The 23,635-nt window shown below is 38.4% G+C and overlaps 1 protein-coding gene across 1 annotated transcript in view; it reads right to left on the reverse strand.

The window, feature by feature from the left end:
* The window catches only part of NUP188 (nucleoporin 188), a 3,305,077-nt gene that overhangs the window by 3,214,802 nt on the left and 66,640 nt on the right, over positions 1-23,635 (reverse strand). Inside the window, exon 3 of the mRNA XM_044058121.1 lies at positions 4,949-5,022. Within this exon, the coding sequence (XP_043914056.1) occupies positions 4,949-5,022 (74 nt within the window). The remainder of the gene's footprint in view (positions 1-4,948; positions 5,023-23,635) is intronic.

Consider the following 23,635-nt stretch of genomic DNA (forward strand, 5'->3'; position numbering starts at 1 on the left):
TTTCAATTATGGCTCCTAGTTTGCAGTCATCTGCGAACTTTGTTAGCCCAAGACTTTGTGTTAGCCTGTACTTTAGAGAAGTAGATACTAACAGGAGAAGACCGAAGGACTGAACCCTGTGGTACTCCACTTGTCACTGGTCTGAAGTCAGATTTGGAGTCTGCTACTTTCACAGTGTGGGTTCTGTCAGTGAGCCAGTTGGCAACCCATCTTGTGACATAGGGATTTATACCTAGTTTAGTGAGTTTATCTATAATTCCAGAGTGGGGGATGGTGTCGAAAGCCCTGGCAAGATCTAGATAGGCTGTTTGAATCACCTTACCCTCGTGTACGGCTTTGGTGACTGCTTCAAAGAAGTCCATCATGTTTAGGAGACATGATCTGCCCTTTACCAATGTCTTTGTTTATAAGTTCCATGAGGATACATTTCATGGCCTTGCAGACCAGGCTAGTCAGGCTAATGGGGCGGTACTTCCCAGGGTCTGTGGTGGCTCCCCCCTTGTGGAGTGGGATTACCGTAGCTATGCAGCAGGATGGACTGAAGCGTGACCATCCGGAACGGTTCCTTGGCAATGAACAGGTTCATTGTAGACAAGTCTAGAATAGACCTTAGGTCCCCCGTCTTTTTTGGCACCAAAAAGTTCCTGGAACAGATGCTTGATTCGGACTGATCTGGGGGTACCTGCGGGATGGCTCTTTTTTCTAGTAGTTTTTGTATTTCCAAGGCCGCGGCCTCCGTCTGAGTGGGTGTAAGGGGGGTTTGTTTATGAAGGGAATAGAATAGCCTCTGGATATTATTCGCAGCACCCAGCAATCTGTCGTGATGGACTCCCATTGGGCTAGGTGCATCTAAAAACTCCCGACTGCCTCCAGAAAGGAGCAGTCTGGTAACCCTTCAGGGTTGCTGCGCGGGTCGCTCTAAAAAAGGTTCACGTGACCCGAAGTTCTTCGGCCCCCCTCTGCCTCTGGGCCGGCGTCCACCTTGTCCCCCTCTGCCTCTGGGGGAGGAGGAGTCCTGAGCATTCCGGGACTGCTGAGTTTTCCGGAACCACAGCTTCTTTTGCCCTCGCTGGTTCCTGGAGAAGGAACTTTGAGGGTTAGAGAAGCGGATCCAGACGGCTGACAGCGTCTTCCTCGCTCTGGACAAGTGTATCGAGGACAGTCTTCTCAAACAGGGTGGAACCAAAGGGTGCATTAGCGAAGGACGCCTTGAAGGGTTCCGAGAAGTCACAAAGACGGAGCCAAGCGTGACGCCTTAAGGCAATGCCAGACCACTAGCCCTAGCGGCTCCCTCAGTGGCATGAGAATGTAAACGCATGGACATATTAGATATGGACTTGAGTGGCCATACGAGCTGAGAAGGTCCGTTTATCCTCGGCCGCCATGGACTCCAGGGGAGACTCAGCATACTCCTTCACGAGGTCCCGCTGCAGTCGAATTACATGGGCCAAGTAATTCAGCGCTCTTATAGTAAAGGTGACTGAAGCAAAAGTCTGCTTTCCAAGATGGTCCATAGCCCTGGACTCCTTGTCTGGGGGGTGGACCGTGGAACGTTCTTTGGCGAGTTCCTTTTTTGTGGCCGCCACCACCACCATGGCATCAACCGGGGAACTTTTGCTCCAAGAGGCTCTATCTGCTGGTGGCCTCAGTATTTTGTCGGGTCTTTTGGGTATAGTCTCCACAGTGTCCGGTTCCCTCCATGCTCTGGTGGTGATAAGGTCCACCAGAGGGTCGGCCGGGGGGGGGGGGGGGACACCCAGAGGTAGATGGGCCTGTGTCGAACACCTCCAGATATACCGACTCGTCAGAGGAAGGTTTTTGGACGGACCACCCCCCCGGCAAAGGATTTCCATAATGTCTCCAAAGGCGACGTCTTCGGGGGGTGATTTGGGTGAACCTTCCCCTTCCTCCAAGTCGGTATCATCAGTGAGGGACTGAGTCGTCCAAGTGCCTCCTCTTACACTGGCATTTGTGAGGGACCTCCTCAGGCAGACTCTCTGGGGAAGGCTCACAAATGGTTTCTTGTTCCTCCAAGGGAACTGTCTGGGGCGCACTGGACACAGGCTGTCCCTGGGGGGACTGGATGACAGAAGACAAACCCAACTGCGAAGGAGCAGGGATGGCCCCAGATGACAGAGTGAGGGGTCTCGATCCTCCAGAGAGAGAACCCTCTCCATGACGTCAAATGCCGAGGGAGACCCAGCAGCCCTGAAACTGGTAGCAGAGCCCCTCGGATCAGATGAAGAGATCGGAGCCGAAGCTGGAACATTCGGACCCGACGGAACGGTATGCCCCGACCATAACTGAGCCGATGACACACTCATCCCTCAGATCCAAAGCCCAACTCTCGGCTCCGAGAGCTCGGATCCGAAAGTGGATCAGACAGACTCTAGGGCATGGCCGGCATAGAGGCCAAAAGCATCATCGGCGCCGACCCCCTGATTCCAGGGCTCCTCGGATCCATAGACTCAGATATCCGATGGTGGACTGGAGAAGGAGCTATCAGGGCAAAAAAACGAGCCGAACTCCCAGCACCGGGAGGGGGGGCCAGCAATACCCCCATCTGCACCTGGGTTTGTAGAAATCTTCTCTGAAGCAGACATGGATCAGGTGATGCGATGCTTCTGGTTAATCTGGAGGATGCCACCGATGCTGGCCGGGAGAGCCAACGCGAAGACTACCTCGAGGGTGGTCTAGCCTCCTCCTCCGGCTCCAGAGAAAAACGTGGTGAATAGAGCCTTGGAGAGGATGGCCTGGGAACCTTTACTGGAGAAAAGATAACTTTAGCAGGAGGGGTCGTTGGATCTAACTCGGCCTGTCGCTTGCGGCCCCTCTATCTTTAATCCTTATCCACAGGTCTCTCTGTATCCCTGTGCTTTTCTTTAATTTTCTTAGCCTCTTTCTCCCCTGTCCGGGACTCACCCTCCCACCTTACCACAGGGAGAGAAAGGCCAGAAGGCTGAACAGCCACAGCCGTGGCTGGTAAGGAAGCTGAAGAGGAAGAAGAAGCAGAAGTGGATTCTGCGGGTAAAAGACCCGTCAGAATCAACTTATTCCTGTGATCCCGCAGGGCTCGGGGGTTGAAGGCCACATAAATCTTGCAGCCAGAAGACAAATGGGCCACCCTCAAGCAAACTACACACAGAGTGTGACCATCAGCTGGAGACAGCTCGTGGCCACACTCTGTGCACTTGGAGAAAGTCACTTTCTGACATTCTAAAGAACACACACACACACACGACTGGCAGGAAGAGAGGCCTACAACTAAACAAAAGTTTTCAACTTTCAAAACACGAAAAACCCAATAAGTATCTTGGCCAATTATCAATTTACCTCAAAATTATGAAAATGGGCACACACAAACCAAGTTTTAGAGAAAAATCCTAACGCTTGCCTGGAGCTCAAGAATCCCGTGCTGGCAAAGCCTCGGCAAATGAGATCTGGGGATTAGGAGGTTGCAGTGCAGTATGGGTACGGGGAGGAGCTTGGAGCTCGGAGCTCGGATCTTTTTGCTTGGTATGCTGCCAGCTCGGATTAGTATCGGATCCGTAACCCACAGGTTGCTGATCAAATGAAGTTAACTACTTCAGATCTACAATTTCTGGGCCAGAACCACTCCTTATGTGATAGATAAGTTACCTAGTACTTAGCACTCCCACTGATAAGTTAGAAGGCTTCCCTCCAACACAGAAAGCTCGGGGGGGCTCAGAAGGTAACATACAGTCACGGATACAGCAAATCTGAAAACTGGAGTACACTAGTTACAGGAAAGGTAGAAAACAGGCTTAGATTACTTTTTTTTTTTTTTGTTACAGAAAAGTAGCTAAAACAGCAGTAAAAACAATTCAAATGCAGTGCACGCTAGCACACTTGAGTATGTAGCAATGTTAGACCAAACAATTTAAAAAAATGCAATTAAATTAAAAATGACTAAAAACAAGTGAGTGCAGAAGGAGTCTATTGGGTAGAATGAGGTAAAGGAGATGGGGAAGGGGGGGTTGGGGGGGGGTGTCTCGCATCAAATCTACTGTGGGGTCGGGCAACTGCAAAAGCCTCCAAATTTAAACAACAAGACAGGAAAAGGGAAAGTGAGTAGGGGGAAAAAACAACACCTTCAGCAGAGATCTGAAAAACTATACAATGAAGCAAAAATAGCAGTGCACAACTCTGAAGTCAGCCAGCAAGGATACAAAATTAGTCCAGTAACAATTAACAGTACACAACTCTGAAGTGCCAGAAAAATATACTTAGCTCTGTATATCTCCAGATAGTTTGAAGAGCACTCTGTCAGGACACAGGAAGGCTCCAGCAATGATATAGTTAAAGGAAAGTACAAAGGGATGGAAAGCAAGGGTATCAGTGGATTTAAGATAGAAAAGATAGAATGGGGATAAGCAGGTAAAGGTTAGTGAAGGTAATAAAACTCGGAGAAAAACAGAAAAATAAAGACATGGGATAAAATTTGGCGAGGTAGGCCGAAGACAGTAGTAGGGCATTCAGCAGGAGAAGACAGGCAATGAAGATGAATGTTACAATCGAAGGGAGGTAGAAAGCTTGTTCTGAAGAGAGATTACAGCCATAAATTATGTTCATTAAATACATTGATGGCATAATGTATAAGAAATACAAAATTGTTCTGTTAAGTTGCATAGAAAAAAATAATGGACTATTTTGTGTTAGATGGGCAGAGCCAGTGTATTCTGACATGAATTAGTAGCTTAAACAAAAATACAGAGGGAAAAAATGAATTAAAACTAAAGGATAAATGCCTTAATAAGCAGGGCTGGCAGCAAAATCACAGACACAGACACACACACGTATAAAGGTGGGAGTAGGTGCGCAACCCCTCCAAAAGAAAAAAAAATGCAGAACAAAATTTCCCATTATTATAAGCAAATTAATCAGCCTGTACCATTACACAGCACAGAATTAAGCTCATTCTACTTACCTAGGTGGTTTGTAGTATGACAATCCATCTAGCAACCTTGACTGATGACGGTCCAATTCAGCCTTTATTTGTCCCTTAACAAAAATAAATGAGCACATTAGTCAAATTACACACCAGAGAATTTACACAGTCAAACAGAACATACAAATGTGGAAATGTTGATGATGAAAATAAGAAAACCGAAGACTGAACACCAAGTTTGCTCACTGCAGTTAAAATCCGCACTTGACTTGGCTACAGTTTTAGATGTTATAAGATGGAGGTCTGAACTCCTATGAACCACACTGTTACACTGCAGCACACACACCACTAACACAGCAAAATACAGCACAATAAAAATGAGCAGCAGACTTGCAGTACTGCTTTAAGTATCACTAGACCACAGATAAAATGCGACTCATGCCTCAAAACTCTAAAATCTGTTGAGAATTCTGATATACTCTGAAGAAACTCACACAGAATCCTAAGAAACAGCCTGAATCTACTTTACTGCCAAGCAGCCAGAGCATTTTGAGCATAAACTGACCTGTTACATTCACAATTACTTTATACAAGGGCACTTTTACACTGCTCTGTGCACGGTTAAAAAATAACTTCTCCCTTTTAAATTAAGCTTTTAAAGCAGTTAACTGTAGTAAAACAGCATTTGAATGTCCACAAAATCCACAATTAAGGTAGTGTCTTAATACCGCAAGCTCCATGCATGGTAAGGTTCAGAACCATTGCCAAAGTCTTCACTAGTCAATGAGTCAGTTAAGGTGGTTTTCTAACCCTTTGTTATTCTCTCAGTTCTGGCATTGGCTTTTGTCTGACTGTCACAAATTCCCACTTCTGTACAAAAAAAGTCTCCAGTGTCAGGAAAAAAAAAAAAAGACTGAAAAAAAATACGACTCCTGGCTCATCTAGTATATCACGAACTGCTTCAACATTTAAAATCAGGTTTCACTCCATCTGGAGGCAGTACCCTCTCTGCAATTGCTGGTCTAGACATTTTAACCAGAGTGCCTCCCACAGGCAATCTCTGAAACGGCTCTTTGGACTTGAGTAACTGGAAATGTGTTAGCCAGCTCCATGTAACACAGGAAACAAGTCCCGAGTATGGCATGGATAACTTGAGTTTGACTAACAGTAGAGTACCTGCAAGAGCTGACAAAGGAGGATAGGAATGAGTAGCCACTACTAACTAATTCATCCTATGCGGCAGAAATCAGTTTTAGTTTGTTACGAGGGTGACAAAGAGTGGGTGTTCAAAACTGCCAAGCCAAAGCTGTTACAAAGCATCTCACACTGGCAGCCAAGGGGAACTTGGTATGTACAGACATCTTTCTCTCACGAGACAATAGTGAGAGCTCAAAGGAGCCGTCAGAGGGGGAGGGTAGGTCATCTCCCAGTACCAGCAAGCTAGCCTGTTCCATACCAATTCCAAAAAGCAGGCCAGCACCAAAAGAGTGAATATTTGACAACGGAATATTTATTGTGGCACCCCAAACAGTAAAAATTCAGTTATAGCAATGATGCCTTCCTCAGTAACACATACAGAAAACCTCAGTGACTTCAATATTTATAGCAACCAATAAAACAAATCAAAACACAAATTTCCATCAATTAAAGTTTATAAGTAGTCATTAATGTTTGTTAGTAGTCATTAATACCGGGGGAAAATCCACCCAGTTTGATGATCCAGCTTTTTTTTTTTTTTTCTTACCGAGTAAAGCATGCCAACCCGACTTATTGCATCTATCTCCCTGAATTTTATCTATAATTAAAAAAACTGAATCTGGCAGATGGATGTTTAGTAGTGTGTCTGTATAACGCATTTGAAAGTCGTTGGTTACGAATGTCACTAAAATGTTGACATCCCGACTCAATGGGCGTGAAGTTTGGCCAATATAGAAAGCTGAACAAAAACACGTAGCTAGACAGATAAGCCAATCTGTACTGCAGTTGGCAAAACATTTGATACACCTGGCTAGTATTTTTACTAGTGAACTGCTTGGATTTCAACATATACTTACAAAATTAACAATGGCCACAGGGATAGGAGACAATTAATTTATCTCCCCAGTCATAGTTAATTGTTGTTGGTTGGTGCCACCCTAATGTTTATAGTGGCTAAAATAAGAACCCAAAGTATGTCCTCTGCAATACGAAAATTGACACCTGGAACCAAATATATTTCTCAATTCCTCAGGAGCTAATAATATGTTCCAATTTTGACTGATAGTGTCCCTAATCATATTATTTCAACCATATATGGTGACAAACCTGACATCATCATTCAAGGTATATTTTGGTTGGTAGTCCATCCCGTTTAGTAGCCCATATATCAGCAGATGAAATGTCACTAGTCTTATACCACCTGCCTTGAACTCTAGGAGTTAAATCCTGCTTGTAAACATCATAGTGGTCTTGAGTGGAACAAATCCGTTTAATCCATAAAAATTGCGACTTGGGGATATTCTTGATAATATGTCCAGGACGTAAACTAGTGGCATGTAAACGATTATTACATTGAGGATATTTTTGAAAAACATGCGAATCTAAAGTGTCATCCCAATTTCTAATAACTGTGACATGCAAAAAATTAATTTGTTTAATGCAAATTCAATCCCCAATTTGTTGTCATTTAAATACTGGACAATCTCAAATAAAAATGGTTTGTCAGCCTGCCACACCATCCAACAATGGTCAAGGTATCTTCTCCAGATATCCATTTCTCCCAAGTAGATGTTATGACTGGAGTCATAAATGAGATATTCTTCGATGTAACCCATAAATAAATCAGCATGGTGGGTGGGTTTTTAGGATGGTAGTGGTGATGCCAGTTTGGGGAGGGAAATGGCCAGAAAACTCTGTATTCAGTGGCCTTGATGACAGTGAGTTGGAGACTGCAGCAGGGCAGGACAAATGTTTTTTTGAAAGTGAAACCCCCACAGTACAGCAAGGTACTGCTCTAGTGGAGAGAAACAGGCAATTTAAAATATTTTAAATGCTGTATTGTTTATTCATAGCAAGGACAGTGAATAGGGAGGAATAGACAGAAGTTGAGCATTTAATAATAGAATCCCATTGTTGTCCTTTAACAACTTCTTACCAGCCTAGACGATCAGTAAGAATTGCATTTTATTTATCCTTTGTTGACCAGACTAGTCCCTCTAGGCTAGTAGCCCCTTGTCAAGGGACACCAAAGATGGTAATTATACTATTAGGGGAAATTTGACCAGGGCACTGGGGAACTTCTTACTCTTTTATGGCATTTGTAGTGTGTGCAGCTAATGAGTCTGGCAGTCTATTCCTAGAGCAAAGGCTGCTGGGAAAACAGCACAAAGATGGCGATGGCAGGAGATGAAGTAAATGCAGACTCCATAGTAATGTTTTTAAAACTGGAAGAAAAAAAATGTTAAAAAGTCAGAAAAGAGAATAGAGTGGAAGATGCGGAAGAAATCTTCCTGAGAGATGCTCAAGGGGTCGAAGAGTGAAGTAGTTACAATTACAATTCTCCAGTCAGGAGAGTTGCAGGATGATATATTGGAGAACTTATTGGAGCAGAGTGAACCGGAGCCAGAGAAAGAAGCTTCATTGGGTGAAATAGTGGAAAGATTCTACAGAAAGAAAAGCAGAATAAATATTTAGGGATGTAGTGGGCACAAAAATCTATGGAAAAGGAGAAGAAAATGGAAGATGCTAAGAAGAAGAAATTTGTTGTGAGAATTCAAAGTAAAGAGAAGGTAGAATTGGACAGGTATGAAATTTGGGACAAGCTGACTGTGCCTTTAGGCATAAAGGCACAGAAGGCAAGAGATTTCATTTTCCTTGGAATAATTATGTTAAAGAAAAAAAGATTAATATACAGTTCCTAATGGACATTAGGGACTGTAAAAAAAAAAATTACTGAAAAATTATTATAATAGTCAGACATTTCAAAAGTACTTGATAATACAGGGGTTTGGATAGGAGCTTGGGACTGTAACATGACTTTGAAAATGGAGAAAGTTAAAATTGTACATAAACAATTTCTCACAACTCAAGAAGAGTAGCATGTGAAGACTGGTAGAGAAGGGGAAAAGGCTGCCAGCCTAGTCAAACAGAATTTGACACGTAATTCTGGCATTTGTAAATATAAATGTAAAATACAGGCTTGTCTTAAATGTAAAGAAATGCTGTGTCAACAATGTAGCAGCATTGCCATCTGCTGTAAGGAAAACTAAGTCAAGCATTTCAAATCTTTCTTTTGCAATTAAAATTACATCCTTTGATCTAGATAGTGGTGTCAAAGAGGCTAGCTGAACACATTCTTTCTATTGTTTTAACTTAAGGAATAATTACTGAAGTGTACATGTGAAAGGTCTTATTATTGTAGTTTCCTGAGCAGGTGTTACATTGTTAAATAATGTAGCCTGTTGGCCTGGGAACGCCAGACTGTCAAAAATGATGTAATGTGTATATTGTGAAAACCCAAGTGTCAAAATTATGTAATATGGGAGGGCCCATCAGAGATGTTTGTTAGTGAGTTTAAAAACTATTGCTCAGAGAGAGACCAAGCATTTTTGACTTTACTATCCAACTCTCAGCACTCTGCCCGTTGTCTTAAGTAAGTTATCTTAGAAGTATAAAAACCAAGAAAGAGAGAAAATGTTGTTGTTAATTCCAATAAACCAATCCTCAGCAACTCGATGGTAAACAAGGGCAGGCAAACTCTTCACAGAACAAAACACAATTTATTGCAGCAATGAAGGCTCTCCACAGCATAAAACATTAACGATAAAAATCCACAATACGTTTTTGTCTATCACTTCATCAGATGTACAAAGTAGCACCACATCAAAGACCCTTTATACCCCAATTCAAATCACCCAATGAAAGTCTACATCTCACTACATCCACTATCTTAGAAGCATGTTTTCTTGTAGAAATAGCTAGGACTATAAAGATTGGACTGTTTGCGGTTATGTCAGAACTGTACTACGGAATTATTTTAAGTTTCTGTGTGATCTCTGAACTCTTGAATAGCACTGTAGTGTAGCAGTAGTGTTGTCTTGTGTTTTTAGTATTTATTAAATATTTTAAAAACCTTTTACCTGTGGCTGGTTTGTGTAGAGATAAGTAAGCTCTAGGGTACACTGCATGCTTGTAAGTGATCCTGTAGTAAGCCCTTCCACAGCTTTAAGATTGCTTAAGTTACACTACTATTCGATAAGAATATTGCACAGTAATAACTGGACACCTTTTTAAGGGTCTTTGGGTAGCTAATTATTAGCTGGTGGTGGCAGTAATTACTACTGTATAGTCTGGGTAAAGGGGCACAGCTAGAGAATCTGTGTCAGCCTTTTCCCTGGAGTGTCTGAAGTTGTATAAATACTCATCTGGAAGTGTGTGTGTCAGCTACTTGGGCAGGGGCACAAAGCACTTGTTGGACAGAGGGTACGGGAGGTTAGCTTGCCAGCTAGGCTGAGATCTGGACCCTATAGCTGTACCAGTGGGGAGTCTTACTGGGAACCAAGGGAGCAACCAGCCCCAGACTGACTGTGATCTCTGTGTGCACTTAAGGGAAATTGTACTTTACTGTGTGTATTTGTTATCCTTTCCTCTTATATGAGACGCCCCTCTCTGGTGTTAGTGGTGAGGATTGAGGCTCCTTGATTGCTGGGCCAGGGCACGGGTGTCACATAGCACATCTTAGAATTATCTTGATTAATGTTAATAGTATCAAACATATAGTTAGGAGAATTGGAGTAACAGAATGGTATACAGGTTGTGATGTGGATTTGATTGTATTAGAATATATTACGCTTTAGAGTAAAGAAGAAAGAGAACAAACAGATAAGGCCAGGTGGTTTAATATGGAATTTGGGACATGAAAAATGTTCAGGTATTGCTATATTTATAGGAAAAGATTTAAAATTCTACATTACACATTGATGGTAGTGGAGTTCAGATGGGAGGGAAAAAAGGGTATAGACCAATACCCATATAAGCTTGTGTGTTATATAAAGAAAGGGAAAAATTATTTTTATACCTATTAAATTATAATGAATATGGATATCATAGCAACAGGAGATTAATAAAACATTTTAACCAAAAAATAAATGTTTTCGAAGCGTTTACAAGAAATTACATTTCTTAAAATAAAATAAGTGAGCAAACTGTTTCATTTTAAAACATTTTATTTCAATGCATCTATTTACAGTCTACACAAAAACCCCAAGAACAAATTATTAGTAATTAACACAAGGAAGGCATACCAATTCTAAAAACAAATTCAATTATATACGTTAAAATGAAAATGTTTCCACTTAGGGCTAAAACTTTCAACCAAGGACTAACAGGACATTTTAACTGTAATTTAAGATGCAAGAAAAAATGTACAATATATAAAAAGGCAATACAGAAGATATTAAAACATGGACATTTAAAATTATGGAATTTAAGAAAGAGCACATGTACAATGATTTCAAACAGATTTACAGTTCTTGACAAAAGAAAAAATTATATTAGAACAAGTAGCAGAGATGGGTTGTTCAGATCTGTCTATATGGATTGAGCAAGATGAAAGAATGGAATAAGAATAATCAAAAGGAAATAAAGCTATGGAAAGAATTTAACAATGAAAATTTTCTATAAGAACTGGTCAGAGTGGTGGAGAGCAACGAAAAATAAAACGCATTTAATATTAGAGAATGAGAGAAGAAAAATAAAAGGAATATGGACAAATTCAAGACAATAGTTCAAGTAGTTTAGATAGAAAATGGTTATTTTAGGAAACAAGAAATGCGTCAAAAAATCAAGAGAAAACAATTATATAGGCAAAGATATTTTTGCAGGGAAAGGAGGAGGAAGTATCACCATATTTAAGTATTAAAGTTAAACAGGATGATGGTGTAATGAGAGAAATGAAGAATAAGGATATGAAAATTAAAATACAACTTAAAATAATGGATATAGTTGTTAAATATGTGAAAGGGATAGTAAGAGGACTGAAAAAAAAATACGCAGAAGGTATAAATTTACAGAAGAAATAAAACGGAACAGCAAATTACAACAGATGAGATAGATAAGGTAATAAAGTGTGTAAATGCAGACACTGCATCTGGATTGGATAGCACAGGATATCAGAAGTATGCAAAATTAATGATATGACAAAAATATTAATAAAACTATTTAATGAGTGGTTAAATGATGGGATAAATTAGGAAGAAATATGTGAAGGTGTAATTACATTTATATGAAAAGAGCAGAAAATTTAGATTAAAAACTGAATAGCTGTAATGTTGAGCAATTGTGATAAGTTAGTTATTCATGAAAGTAATACAGAATAGACAAGAAGACACATTACATTTTATATTAGGAGGCGATGTTTATGGCATTAGAGGAAAAAGAATAAGATTAATACTAAAAGAAACACTAGACAATATTAAAAGTCAGACAGAAGCAAATTTAACAGTGGCAGATACAAAGGGTTTAATTCAATAGAGCTTAAATAATTGTGGCGATTAATGGAAGAATATAATTTTAGTGCAAAGATAAAGTATGTGAATCAGTATATCAAAATACTGAAATTAAGGTTTTAATAAACGTCTGTTTTACTGAAAAAAAAAAAAAAAAAAAAAAAAAAAAAAAAAGAGATAAACAGAGGTATAAAACAGGGATGTCCAAAGAGCAGGTTTTTGGTTATAATAGTTATGAATAGTGCGATAAATGACGGATACAAATGTATATAAAAAATGGGGATAAAAGTATCCTCTTACGTCTTATGCTGATGATATAATAGCAAAAAAAAGAAGAAATGAGGAAATTATTAAAAGCACAAGATATTTTACAAGAAGCTGGTTTGAATATTTGAGAAATTTAGAAGGTGTAAGAGTTGGAAGGTATAAAATTTGGAAACATTTCGTAAATGAAAAAAATTAATCTATAAAGCAAAAAACAGATTGTTATAAAAATGTTGCATATCAGGATTTTTTTTATGGAGTTTACAAATTAAATTACATGTTAAAAGAAATATGCTTTTTCAAAAAATTAATGAGAAAGTTTGTATTGTGGAAAGTTAGAAACATCAGAACATATTTAACATGTAAAATAGTTTAATTATAGGAAAAGATTATAGAAAATAAAATAGTTAAATTGAAAGATTCTAAGCAAATAAGTATGGAAATGATTTTTTGAAAGCACAGTAAAAATGTTTAACATGGATACAAAATATTTGGTATAATTAGGATAATCTGGAATGAAAGATTAAATGAAGTTATGTTTAATGGGAAATGGATATTGCCAAACACAAGAAAAATCAAGTATTGGTTATGGAAAAAAAAAAAAAAAAGAGTGGGGGAGGTCTGTATGTAAAACAATGAAGAAACGCAATACAAAAATCCCCTAATCTTTACATTGTGGAGGGGAACATTTTTGTGGTTTATTTCCAGCTTTTGTTTCTGGCAAGGAGGCTGTTTAGAGAAACGGGGAGTTACAGCAATGAAGTCCAGAGAGGTGTTTGGTTATGACTGGGAGAAGGCAGATGTCAGGGCCTTCAAAATTGGCTTAAAAAAGTGTATTGAGAAAAGAGAAAGTAATCAAGCCTTGTGTGTCTGAGGTTGGAGAATCAACATATATGCCTTCTAGTGGAGTTCCAGTGGTTTGATGATGATAGGAAGACACTCAAGTCGTCCATGGATATTTTTGAAACAGAAAGGCGAGTGGTCAGAGAAAAGGCAGGCAACCCTTTTCCAGATTCAGAAGAGATTTTCTAGCAGCACCTATTCCAGGAAGAGAACCAGAGTGATGAGAGATGTATTACAACTATCCAGTTGGGAGGGTTGCAGGATGTTTTGTCAGAGAAATTATGTGAGGAAAGCAAACTTGGGAGTGGCAAGGATGTGGCATAGGGATATAGAATTCAAAATGAAGAGATACTTTTGATACAAAAGCAGGAAATGGCAAGACAATAACTTATGCTGATATGGTTAAAGAAAAAAAAAAAGAAAAAAAAAAAAAAAGAGAATAATCAGGAAAATAAACCTTTGAAACAAAGAAATTATACTGTTAGGATTTTTTCCACGGAAGAAAGAGAAATAGAAAGATATGGTGGGTCAATGTTATTTCACCTTTAGGAATTTCTCCAGCAGAGACAAGAGAGTGTTCATTAAATTAAGCAAAGAAACTTTTTGTGGTACAATTTTTGAAAATTGTCAGAGAAAGGAAGCATCTGAGTCAATATGAAAACAAGAGAGACTATATAAATATTCCATGGAGTAGGTGTTTATTTTTCTCCAGAGAAACTAAGAACATGTATGTTCAATTTAGAAAAGAAATTGGAAGAGAGACTTTGAAAAGACATTTAAATACCATATGTAAAGATGTATTGGACATTTCTAAAGTTTAACACTGCAGGATTATGCACTGGGGGTTGGAATCATAATATTGTACCAAAAATGGAAAGTGATAAAATCATTCATATCCATAGTATTTCAAATATGGATGGTCAGAAAGGTGTGGTTTTGGGTTGACCCCACTGTTAATCTTGTTTCTACTACAGAAAATCAGATCATTTGCTTGTTCATTGTACAAAAAGGAAAATGTTGTGTGTGTTGCAATAGATCATGATGCAAAGAAAATGTGAGTTATAATGTTATAAATTCAATAAGGTAGGTCATATGTGGATGGATTGTAAAGAATGGATGGTAGAAATACATGAAGCCACTGTGTCGGAACACATTCAAGGGGTTACGGGAAGTAATACGTGAAGAAAAGGGTCAAAATCATGTAGACAAAATATGAACAAAACAGTTAAATAAGTACGACACAAAAACAAGAAATATAGAAGGTGATACTGAAGTTAGTGATGAAGAAGATATTACCTCGAATGTAGTAAAAAGAAAAAAAATCTATAGACAAGAGTGAGAAAGAAGGGTCAGAGAAAAATCACTAGACTAAACACAAAGGAAAAAAAGAAAAAGGGTGAAGGCTTTATTTTTTTCCTTAGAACATTTTCCTAAATATAAATAATGGTAATCGCAGGATATTAGCATTGGATGTTAAACAGTTTTATGAGCATAGTTAGAAGACTAGCTATTCTAGATAGGTATAGAAATTGTGCTACTGATATTATAGTAGAAGATTCAAGATTTTAATGAAAGAAAATTTTTGAATGGAATGTCTGTGGGGTAATGAGATGCACTGGAATTTAGAAAAAGATTTATGTTCAGGAACAGCAATACTTATGAAAAAGACAGTTAAGGTGCTTGACATTACTATAATTTTAATGGGAAGGATCATGGTTACTGATGTTAGATAGAGAGATAGTCTACAGAATAATTATATGCATGTGCAACTAGTAAAGAAAAAATATATACGTTTGCCTTAACATTTAATTACATTGCTATTAATATGGAAATTATTATAGTAGGAGACTTCAATTGTAACCTGAGAAACAAAAAATAAAGGGAATGATGTAAGAAATTTTTTTAAAAAGTATGAGATGTGAAATGTTAATATAGAAGAACAATTCATGGACTTGTTCCAGAGGTATGCCTAGAACACAGACAACTGGTCCAAATGGTGGAGATCTTTTAAAAAGAAATATAAAACAAATGTTACCATGGATGGCATGTTAAAAACAGAAAGGAAGTGAAGAGAGTTATAGTAAGTTAAGAACTTATTAAAAATTGAGAAAGGAATGAAAATGAATATTAAAAATGAACAGAGTTATATGCAATGAATCAAGAAAAAAAATCTGTTTTATAAAAAAAGATATTTCCTACAAGGCAAAAAAGAAGAGCGCTCTTCATTAAAATAGTTAAAGAAGCTAGTATAAGGACAGAAAGGGATAGTACAGAAAGACCAAAGAGATGTGTATTGTTCTGCAATATATAAAATATTTAAAGGTCAAAGAATGTTCTCTTAGCAAGAAAATATAGATTTGGAAAAAAAAAACAAGATAAGTAATGTATTAAGACAAGTATATATACAGCAGTGGGTCCGGGTGGCTTAGAATGCCAAATATATAGGAACATGATAGTAAGTCAAAAGACGCATTACACAGAAGTATTAAATGAGTGGTTTAATAAAGGATTTAAACACGAGAATTTAGTAGAATGTTTACATTTGTATGGGAAAAAGGTGAGAGAAAAGATAAGAAATTGAAAGCCTATTATTTTGAATACAGATTATAAAATCTTTATGAAAATACTACAGAAAAGAATGGAATCAGAACTTAAGAATACTCTATTACATTCAATATATAGTATCAAAGGAAAATGTCAAAAATTATTGATTTTTAGAAAAATTGTAGATGACATATTAAATGGACAAGAAAAAGACTACTTATGGTAGGAGATAAAGCTTTTGCCACTATTCAGCATATTCTATGGGGTATAAGAAAGGTGTGTTACAGCATATACACTGAACAAAATTAAAAGTTTTGATTAATGGATGGCCGAGTAAATAAGTTTTAAGAGAGGTATAAAAGCAAGGATGTCATTTTAGGAACACTATTTTCACTAGTTAAGAATGCAATAACTAGTTATATTAATTCAGTAGATGGTAATGTTGGATATAGAGCAAAGAAAGGTATTTATATACAGATAAATGTTAGATGCAGATGACATCACAAGTTACCAAGCATTTGAATGAAACAGAAATAAGCAAGTTGAATTTGTGTTTAGATTTGATATGTGTTTGAACAGAGAAAAAGTAAAAGTTTTAGAGCATGAAGATAGGACTAAGGGTACTGAAGTCAGCTCTCAAGAAATAAAGTTACTGGGTATTACCTTTGGAAAGCGAAACTGTATTACTACAATGGGAAAATGTTATGAAAAAAAATCAAAATGTGTTTTCGGTGGTCTTTTAAAATTTCTTTCAAGAAAACTTTATTTGCTGAACTCTGTTGGATTAGCAAATATTTCAAATATAGCTAGTGTTTAGTATGTCACTGTCAACCAAGAGAGATATTAATACCATCTTCTTTATATGGCAATCTTGTCAATCCTGTAAGAGAGAGATGCGCTATATATATGTAGCCAAAAGATTATGGTGGCTTAAAATTAAAAAAAAAAAAACAGTGGCATCTGCAGTTCTGTTGCATCTACACAAAATATTTAAATGATTAAAACAAAAAGAATAATTTAATAACTCCATTATTGGAAAACGGATATAAAAAACATGGGATATGATGACAAGTTGCAAGAGTATGAATGAAGAAATGAAAGCGAGAAAATTGTAATATGGAAAATAAATACAAAAGCCTTAGAAAATGAAAGAAAAAATTTGGTATAAAAAAGCAATGGCGAAACATTTTAGGTATACCAATGGAAAAAATTGGAGGAAGTGACAATCAAAGCTATAAAAGCAAGAAACTCATGAATTTTTATGGAGACCGACAAATTACCACAATAACATGGCTATGACTAAACATGTTCTTTATAAAGATAGTGTTTATTGAATCTTATGTTGATCATTTGGAACCAGAGAGTGAAAGGACTTGTGCATAATGCTAAAATGCAATTGAGAAATGTTCAAAATAATAAAATTTTGGTTGTGGAAAGTAGAGTGGTGTCAAATGTATTTTGACCGTAAAACAACAAATATGAGGTCAATGTAAGTAGTCTCTGTATAATATTGTAAATAACAGAAATATTTTCTTTATTCTGTTTATACTGTAAAGACCTGGTAAATAAAGGACCCCTACTCACGATCAGCACTCTTATTCTTCTGAGTATGCGAGTATGTAAGCACATCCTGTTCCTAATGCAGAGGCAGCTGGGATTATGGTCTGCGAGATGGAACAACAGAAGGAAAAGGAGGCGAATGCTGACTCAGAAATAGTAAGCAGTATAGTAGTAGAAAACTCAGAAGCTTTTCAAAGAAAACGGTTTGATTGGACTGAGGAGAAAGCCAGAGAGGAGTACATAGTAACAACCCTCCAAATCGGGAGGGTTGCAGAATGATATACTTCAAAACTGATTAACCAAAGTGAGACAGAGAATGAGGTTTGGTGGGAGGGAGGACATTATGAAAAAAAAATAAGCAGTGGAAAGAACCATGTACACAAAGACAGTAGCAGCCACACAAGGAGGACTGAGAGAAAAAAAAAAAAGAAAAGAGGACAGTGTGAAAAGAAAATTTGGAGTAAGATTACCTCTAGGTGTAAAAGAGCATAAGGCAAGAGCATTTATTTTGTTTAACAAAGATTTTGTGATGTTTTCTTTGAGATTGTACAAAGTATGGAGAGATTTTCAAATGTGAATATGAGAAAAAAAAAGAAAAATAGACAGTCCTTGCTATAAACATACAATATATGTTTGATAGACTAAAGAATGTTCATATACAGTTTCTAACCAAAGCACAAAGTCTTTCAAAATTAAAAAATATGTAAAGAAATACACATTTCAAACTTTATGAAATAAGGGTTTATGGACTGGGGAATGGGACTAATGCTCTAAAAAATGGACAAAATTGTATATATTCCAAATGTTATAAATGCTGATGGTAACAGAGCGTTGTAAAATATTTGAGGACAAGCAAAAAAACATTTTTGTGTTGAAGGACGTTTAGTTAATAGCTGTGATAAAAAGAAACATTATATATCGGAAATAGGACAAAGCAAAAAAAATGTGAACCTGAATGTTATATATATAAAAAAACATTATGTATGGATTACAAAGAGAATGAGCCAAGCATTATAAATCAGAGCAAATAGGGAGCAAGAAAGGACTGAAGGCGAGACAGAAATAGATGAAACTTCAGAAAAAAAGGAAATACTGAAATAATGGAGGAGATTAGCTGGATATGGAATCAGAACTTAGTGAAGAAGATACAAGTTGAAAAATGGTCGAAAAGAATTCCACTGGTAGAGGAGTTAAAGATTGAAAAAGAAAATGTAAAAGTCATTAATGCAAAGCAAAAGAAAAAAGAAACTGGCTAAAGCTTTAAGGATGGTACCGCCTAAAATAAGAAACAGGGAAAGGAATAAATTTAAGAATTCTTTCTGTGAATGTCAATAGTATGAAAAATATTACTAGAAGGTAGGAATTTTAGAATGGTGCAACAAATGTGAGGTTGATATTATTTTGGAGGACATAAGAATACTGACACATGAAAGATCAGACAAAAATATGGGAAGGGGAAATAATATGAACAATGTTCGGAAATAGCAGCTCTATGTAGAGCAGCAGTGAAAACTCTGGATTATGCATTAATCAAAATGGGAAGATAAAAATGGACTTACAGGAGAGGTACTTTAGAATCTGAAACATGTATAAAGGAAGAAAATACTGTAACAGTTTTTTTCAGTTATTTGGCAATATTTAATTAAAATATTGCATGGTAATTGAAATAATTAAATCAGAAAACATTAGAAAAGGTAGGTAGAAAATTTGGAGAAGCAATTTAGAACAGAACAATGGGAAGACATATGTATGGCTCCCAAGTACACAAAAAATCCAAAAGGTTTAGGATTCCTGCTTAGAAACATTTGCATATGTATTTTTACAACCAAAGTAGACTTCAAAGAAGCTTTTCCTTAGGAACACAGCAAATACTGGGGGTGGGACAGGGAAGAAAAAGTAACTGGGAGCATTTTGTTGGGGGGGGTGTAATAAGTAGGCATACTTTTAAAAATTCCCTACAGAATAGTCTGGCAGAAATATTGGGGAAGTACTAAGGAAATGACTCTTGATCTGAATTGCCTAGACACAGCAACGCCTAATTAAGCTTAATTCTGACTGCCAAAAAAGCAATTACTAGAAAATGGAAATCGAAAGCTAAACCAACTGTATTTTAAAGTACCGAATACTGTTAGAAAGCAAAAGAAAAAAAAAAAAGAAAAAAAAAAAAAAAAGAACTGAAGGCGGGATCTTTAGAAATGGGAAGGGGAAAGCTACACAGAAATAAAATTGAATTTCTGGGAACAATACCAGCAAAATGCTGTTTAGGAGAAGGAGTGCAGTTTAAGGAAGGCAGGAATTGAGCAATTTATGTAGTATTGGGCTGAATGACAGTTCTAAAAGATAGAAAATGTACATTTAATCCATAAAGTTTGACATGGAAAACTATTAATGCATGTCCCCATGACTTAAGTGATAATTTAATAAAGGTGTTAAAGTAAAGGGGAGAGTGGTAGAAAACACGGGTCTATATTAGTTGATAGAATGTTTAGTTCATCGAAAAACTAAACATCAATCACTAATAAATCGAACACACAAAACTGAACAGCAATTTCCACTTGGGGAAACAAGTTGTTTGGCCTTTGCGCCGAGTTTTCCCATTCTTCAATGTGAAGTGATCTCGGAGTTGGTAATATTTAGTTGGGGGGCACAGCCCCCCCACCCCTTAATTTGTGTTTATTTTTTTTTTCGTTGGGCAACACCATTGTTTCCCTAAGTGGAAACTGCTGTTCGATGTGTGCGCGCAAGATTATTGGTGACAGACATTTATTCACTTAACTAAATGTTCGATCTGATATAGACGCAAAAAACACAGCTGTGTAAGTAAACAAAATTAGAACGATACATGTTCAAATGACCATTGCTGTGGTAGCTTTAATGATATGGATTACATCATTCACAGGATGCAACAGCCTAACAGCGTCCAAAACTTCAGGGCGCTTTCCAGGTGGCCAAAGAGTAAGTCAGCTCAAGCGGAGTTCAGTCAGATTTAGGCACCAAGCCCTTCAGAGCTTTCATGCCAATTGAGAGAGGAAGGCTAACCCCGGGAGGACATAGCTAGGAAAATAAACACAACTCACATGCTGGCATAACAAATGCACAAATCCAAGGGGGTGGAAGGAGGGAGTAGCTACTGCAGGGATAATCAATCAACTATTAAGTTTACATACACACCTACGTCTCATTATGGTCACTGCTGCAGTTGCTTTAGCAATTCTAGTACATTACCATAGATTAAAATAACAACTGGGAGACTGAAGGAAAAGGGTCCAGGAGCCCACAGAAAATGGTCCTTGCAAAACCTATCCAAGGCCTAGAAAAGGAATTTAGTTTGTAGTGCTTTGTAACAGTATGCACAAAGGAACAATCTGCTGCCTCTGAAATACTTTGAGTAGAAATCTTTACAAAACGGTCATACATGAAGCCAAGGCACTCAGAGAGTGAACCTTGACCTTGCTCAAAACAGCTGTGGTGAGGTTAACAAAAGGTAACAGCCAGAAGCAACCATTTGGAAATTGTCTGCTTTGACAGTTTGTCCCTTCTTATCTTCACAACAGATGGGGAACTGATAAGAAATTCTAAATAACTATTATGTCAAAACTTTACCGCAGTTATCAGTGAAGATTAAAGGTATGAAGTATTTTTCCCTCATTTTTAGGTTCTGGAAAGAAAACAGGGATATGGGTAGACCTGCATAAAAGGATTAGTTGTCAAAGAAATCCCGTCTCTGTGGAAGCAAAGATAAAGGTTGTCACACCATAACAGCTTGCAACTCAGACATACACTTTCTTGCAGAAGTCAGAGCAATGAGTAAAAAAGTACAGTTGTGTACACTTACCATAAATGTAGATGTTAGAGTGTATTCACTGTTGCAGTCCTTACTAATGGGTTATCCGGCTCCCGGGTAGCCCTTGATCGGCCAGAATACAAAAGGTTATTAAAAATGACGTCTGTTGCAAAGGACGTCAGAGCGTCCGATACAAAAGGAGGCAGCCGACGTCACTTCTTCAGTCTTTCCCCAGAAATAATGCTAAACCAAATGCAAATTTGGAAAATAATATTCAATTCAGCCTGTACCTCAAGAAAAGAGAATAGGAGAGAACCAAAAAGGGGAAAGGAGGGAGGGAAGCCAGGACTGCAACAGTGAATACACTCGAACATCTACATTTATGTTAAGTGTACACAACTGTACTATGTTAGTGTTTCACTGTTGCAGTCCTTACTAATGGGTTGATTAGTAAAGCCCAGAATGAAGGGTTGTAGATAATGCCCTGCAACACAGCCGTGGCAAACCCTGCCCTGGCTCTGGAAAACAGAGGAAAATTGTAATGTTTTGTGAAAGTGTGAACAGAAGACCAAGTGGCAGCCTCCAAATTATCTTTAGTAGGAACACCCCTTAAAAAGGCTGCAGAAGTGGAAGCTGCTCCAGTTGAGTGGGTCCTAACTCCTTGAGGAGGAACCTTGCCATGAAAGGAATAACAAGGAGAGGCAATGTGCAATCCACTTGGAAATGGTTTGCTTAGAAATAGCCTTGCCCTGAGCTCCAGGGGCAAAACTGACCAACAACTGTGCTCCAGGGGAAAACTGACCAACTGTGCTGATTTCCGACAGTCTTTAGTCCTGTCCTTGTAAAACCTGAGCAGTCTGTGCACATTAAGAGAACGAAGGATCCTTTCACTTTTATTTCAAGGATTAGGAAAGAAGGTAGGAAGGTGTATGGACTGATTAAGAGTCGAGCTAGAAACCACCAGGCATAAAGGAGGGACTGGTTCTCAAAGAGACCCTGTATGTATGGAAATTAAGAGAGAGCTCCACAGCCAAAGCCTGCAGCTCTGAAACCCTCCTTGCTGAAGTTATAAGAGGAAGGCAGTCTTCCAAGAGAGAAACTTTAAATCTGCAGTGGCAGCTGGATGAAAAGGAGGAAGAGTGAGTTTCTCTAGAACAAAATTAAGATCCCAGGCTGGAGAAGGTGCCCTTCTGGGATGTTTTAAGTTGCAAGCACCTCTGACAAACATTTTCATCATGAGATGAGAGAAAATGGGTTGTTCAAAAGAACAATGAGTAGAAATGGCTGAAGCATGGAGCTTGAAAGTCCACCCTAAAGCAATTCAGCCAGGTATTCCAGGATCAGAGAAAGGGTAGGCTGAGAAGATTCCCCTCTAGCCTGCATCCAATGAGAGAACCTTTCCCATTTGCCAGTGTAGGACTTCCTAGTGCTAGGCCTCCCTCAGCACGTCAACCACCTCCCGGGAAAGGAAAGAAGATAGAGTCAAACAATAAGCCATGCTGCCAAATGGAGGGACTGAAGATGAGGATGCAGAATGATTCACCCTTCCTGAACCAAAAGATCTAGCTTCCTGAACCAAAAGATCCAGCTTCAGAGGAAGATGCCAAAGAGGAAATTGGGAGAGACTGCGAAGCAGTGGATACCAATGCTGCCTGGGCCGGTCCGGTGCTATGAGAATAGCCCTTGGTCGTTCATCCCTGATCTTCAATAACACTCTGGGAAGAGAAGGGAAGGTGTCCAAGAGAAGGACAGAGCAGCCACTCTCCAGGCTTTGCTGTGATGCTGTCTGGTGCAAAAGAGAGGTAGAAGATGGTTGTCTGGGGAAAAGATCCACCAAAGGTGTGCCCCAATGTTGAATGATGCTGTAAGAGACTGCTCTGTTCAGCTGCCACTCATGGGGTTCCAGGGTTTGCCTGCTCAACTGGTCTGCCAAAGCATTGAGCCTTCCTGGAAGAAACTGAGCTAGGAGAGCATGTCCAGGGATGCTGCCATGGACCAAAGATTCATGCTTTGTCTGCAAAGGGGGTAAGAGTGAGTCCCTCGCTGCTTGTTGATGTACCACATAACTGTGGTGTTGTCCATTCTTACAAGCAAGGTCCCTGAAGAAAGAAGATATCTGAAAGCTAGTAAGGCCTGTTAAACAGCAATCAACTCTTAGTTTATGTGCAGGTACATCTGCTGGGCATTCCATCGTCCCTGTACGCACCTGCCTTCCAGGTGTGCTCCCCAGGCATAGTCCAATGCGTA

Source organism: Protopterus annectens, chromosome 16.part0, assembly GCF_019279795.1.
Source record: "Protopterus annectens isolate FY-2018-M chromosome 16.part0, PAN1.0, whole genome shotgun sequence".
Lineage (NCBI taxonomy): Eukaryota > Metazoa > Chordata > Ceratodontiformes > Protopteridae > Protopterus > Protopterus annectens.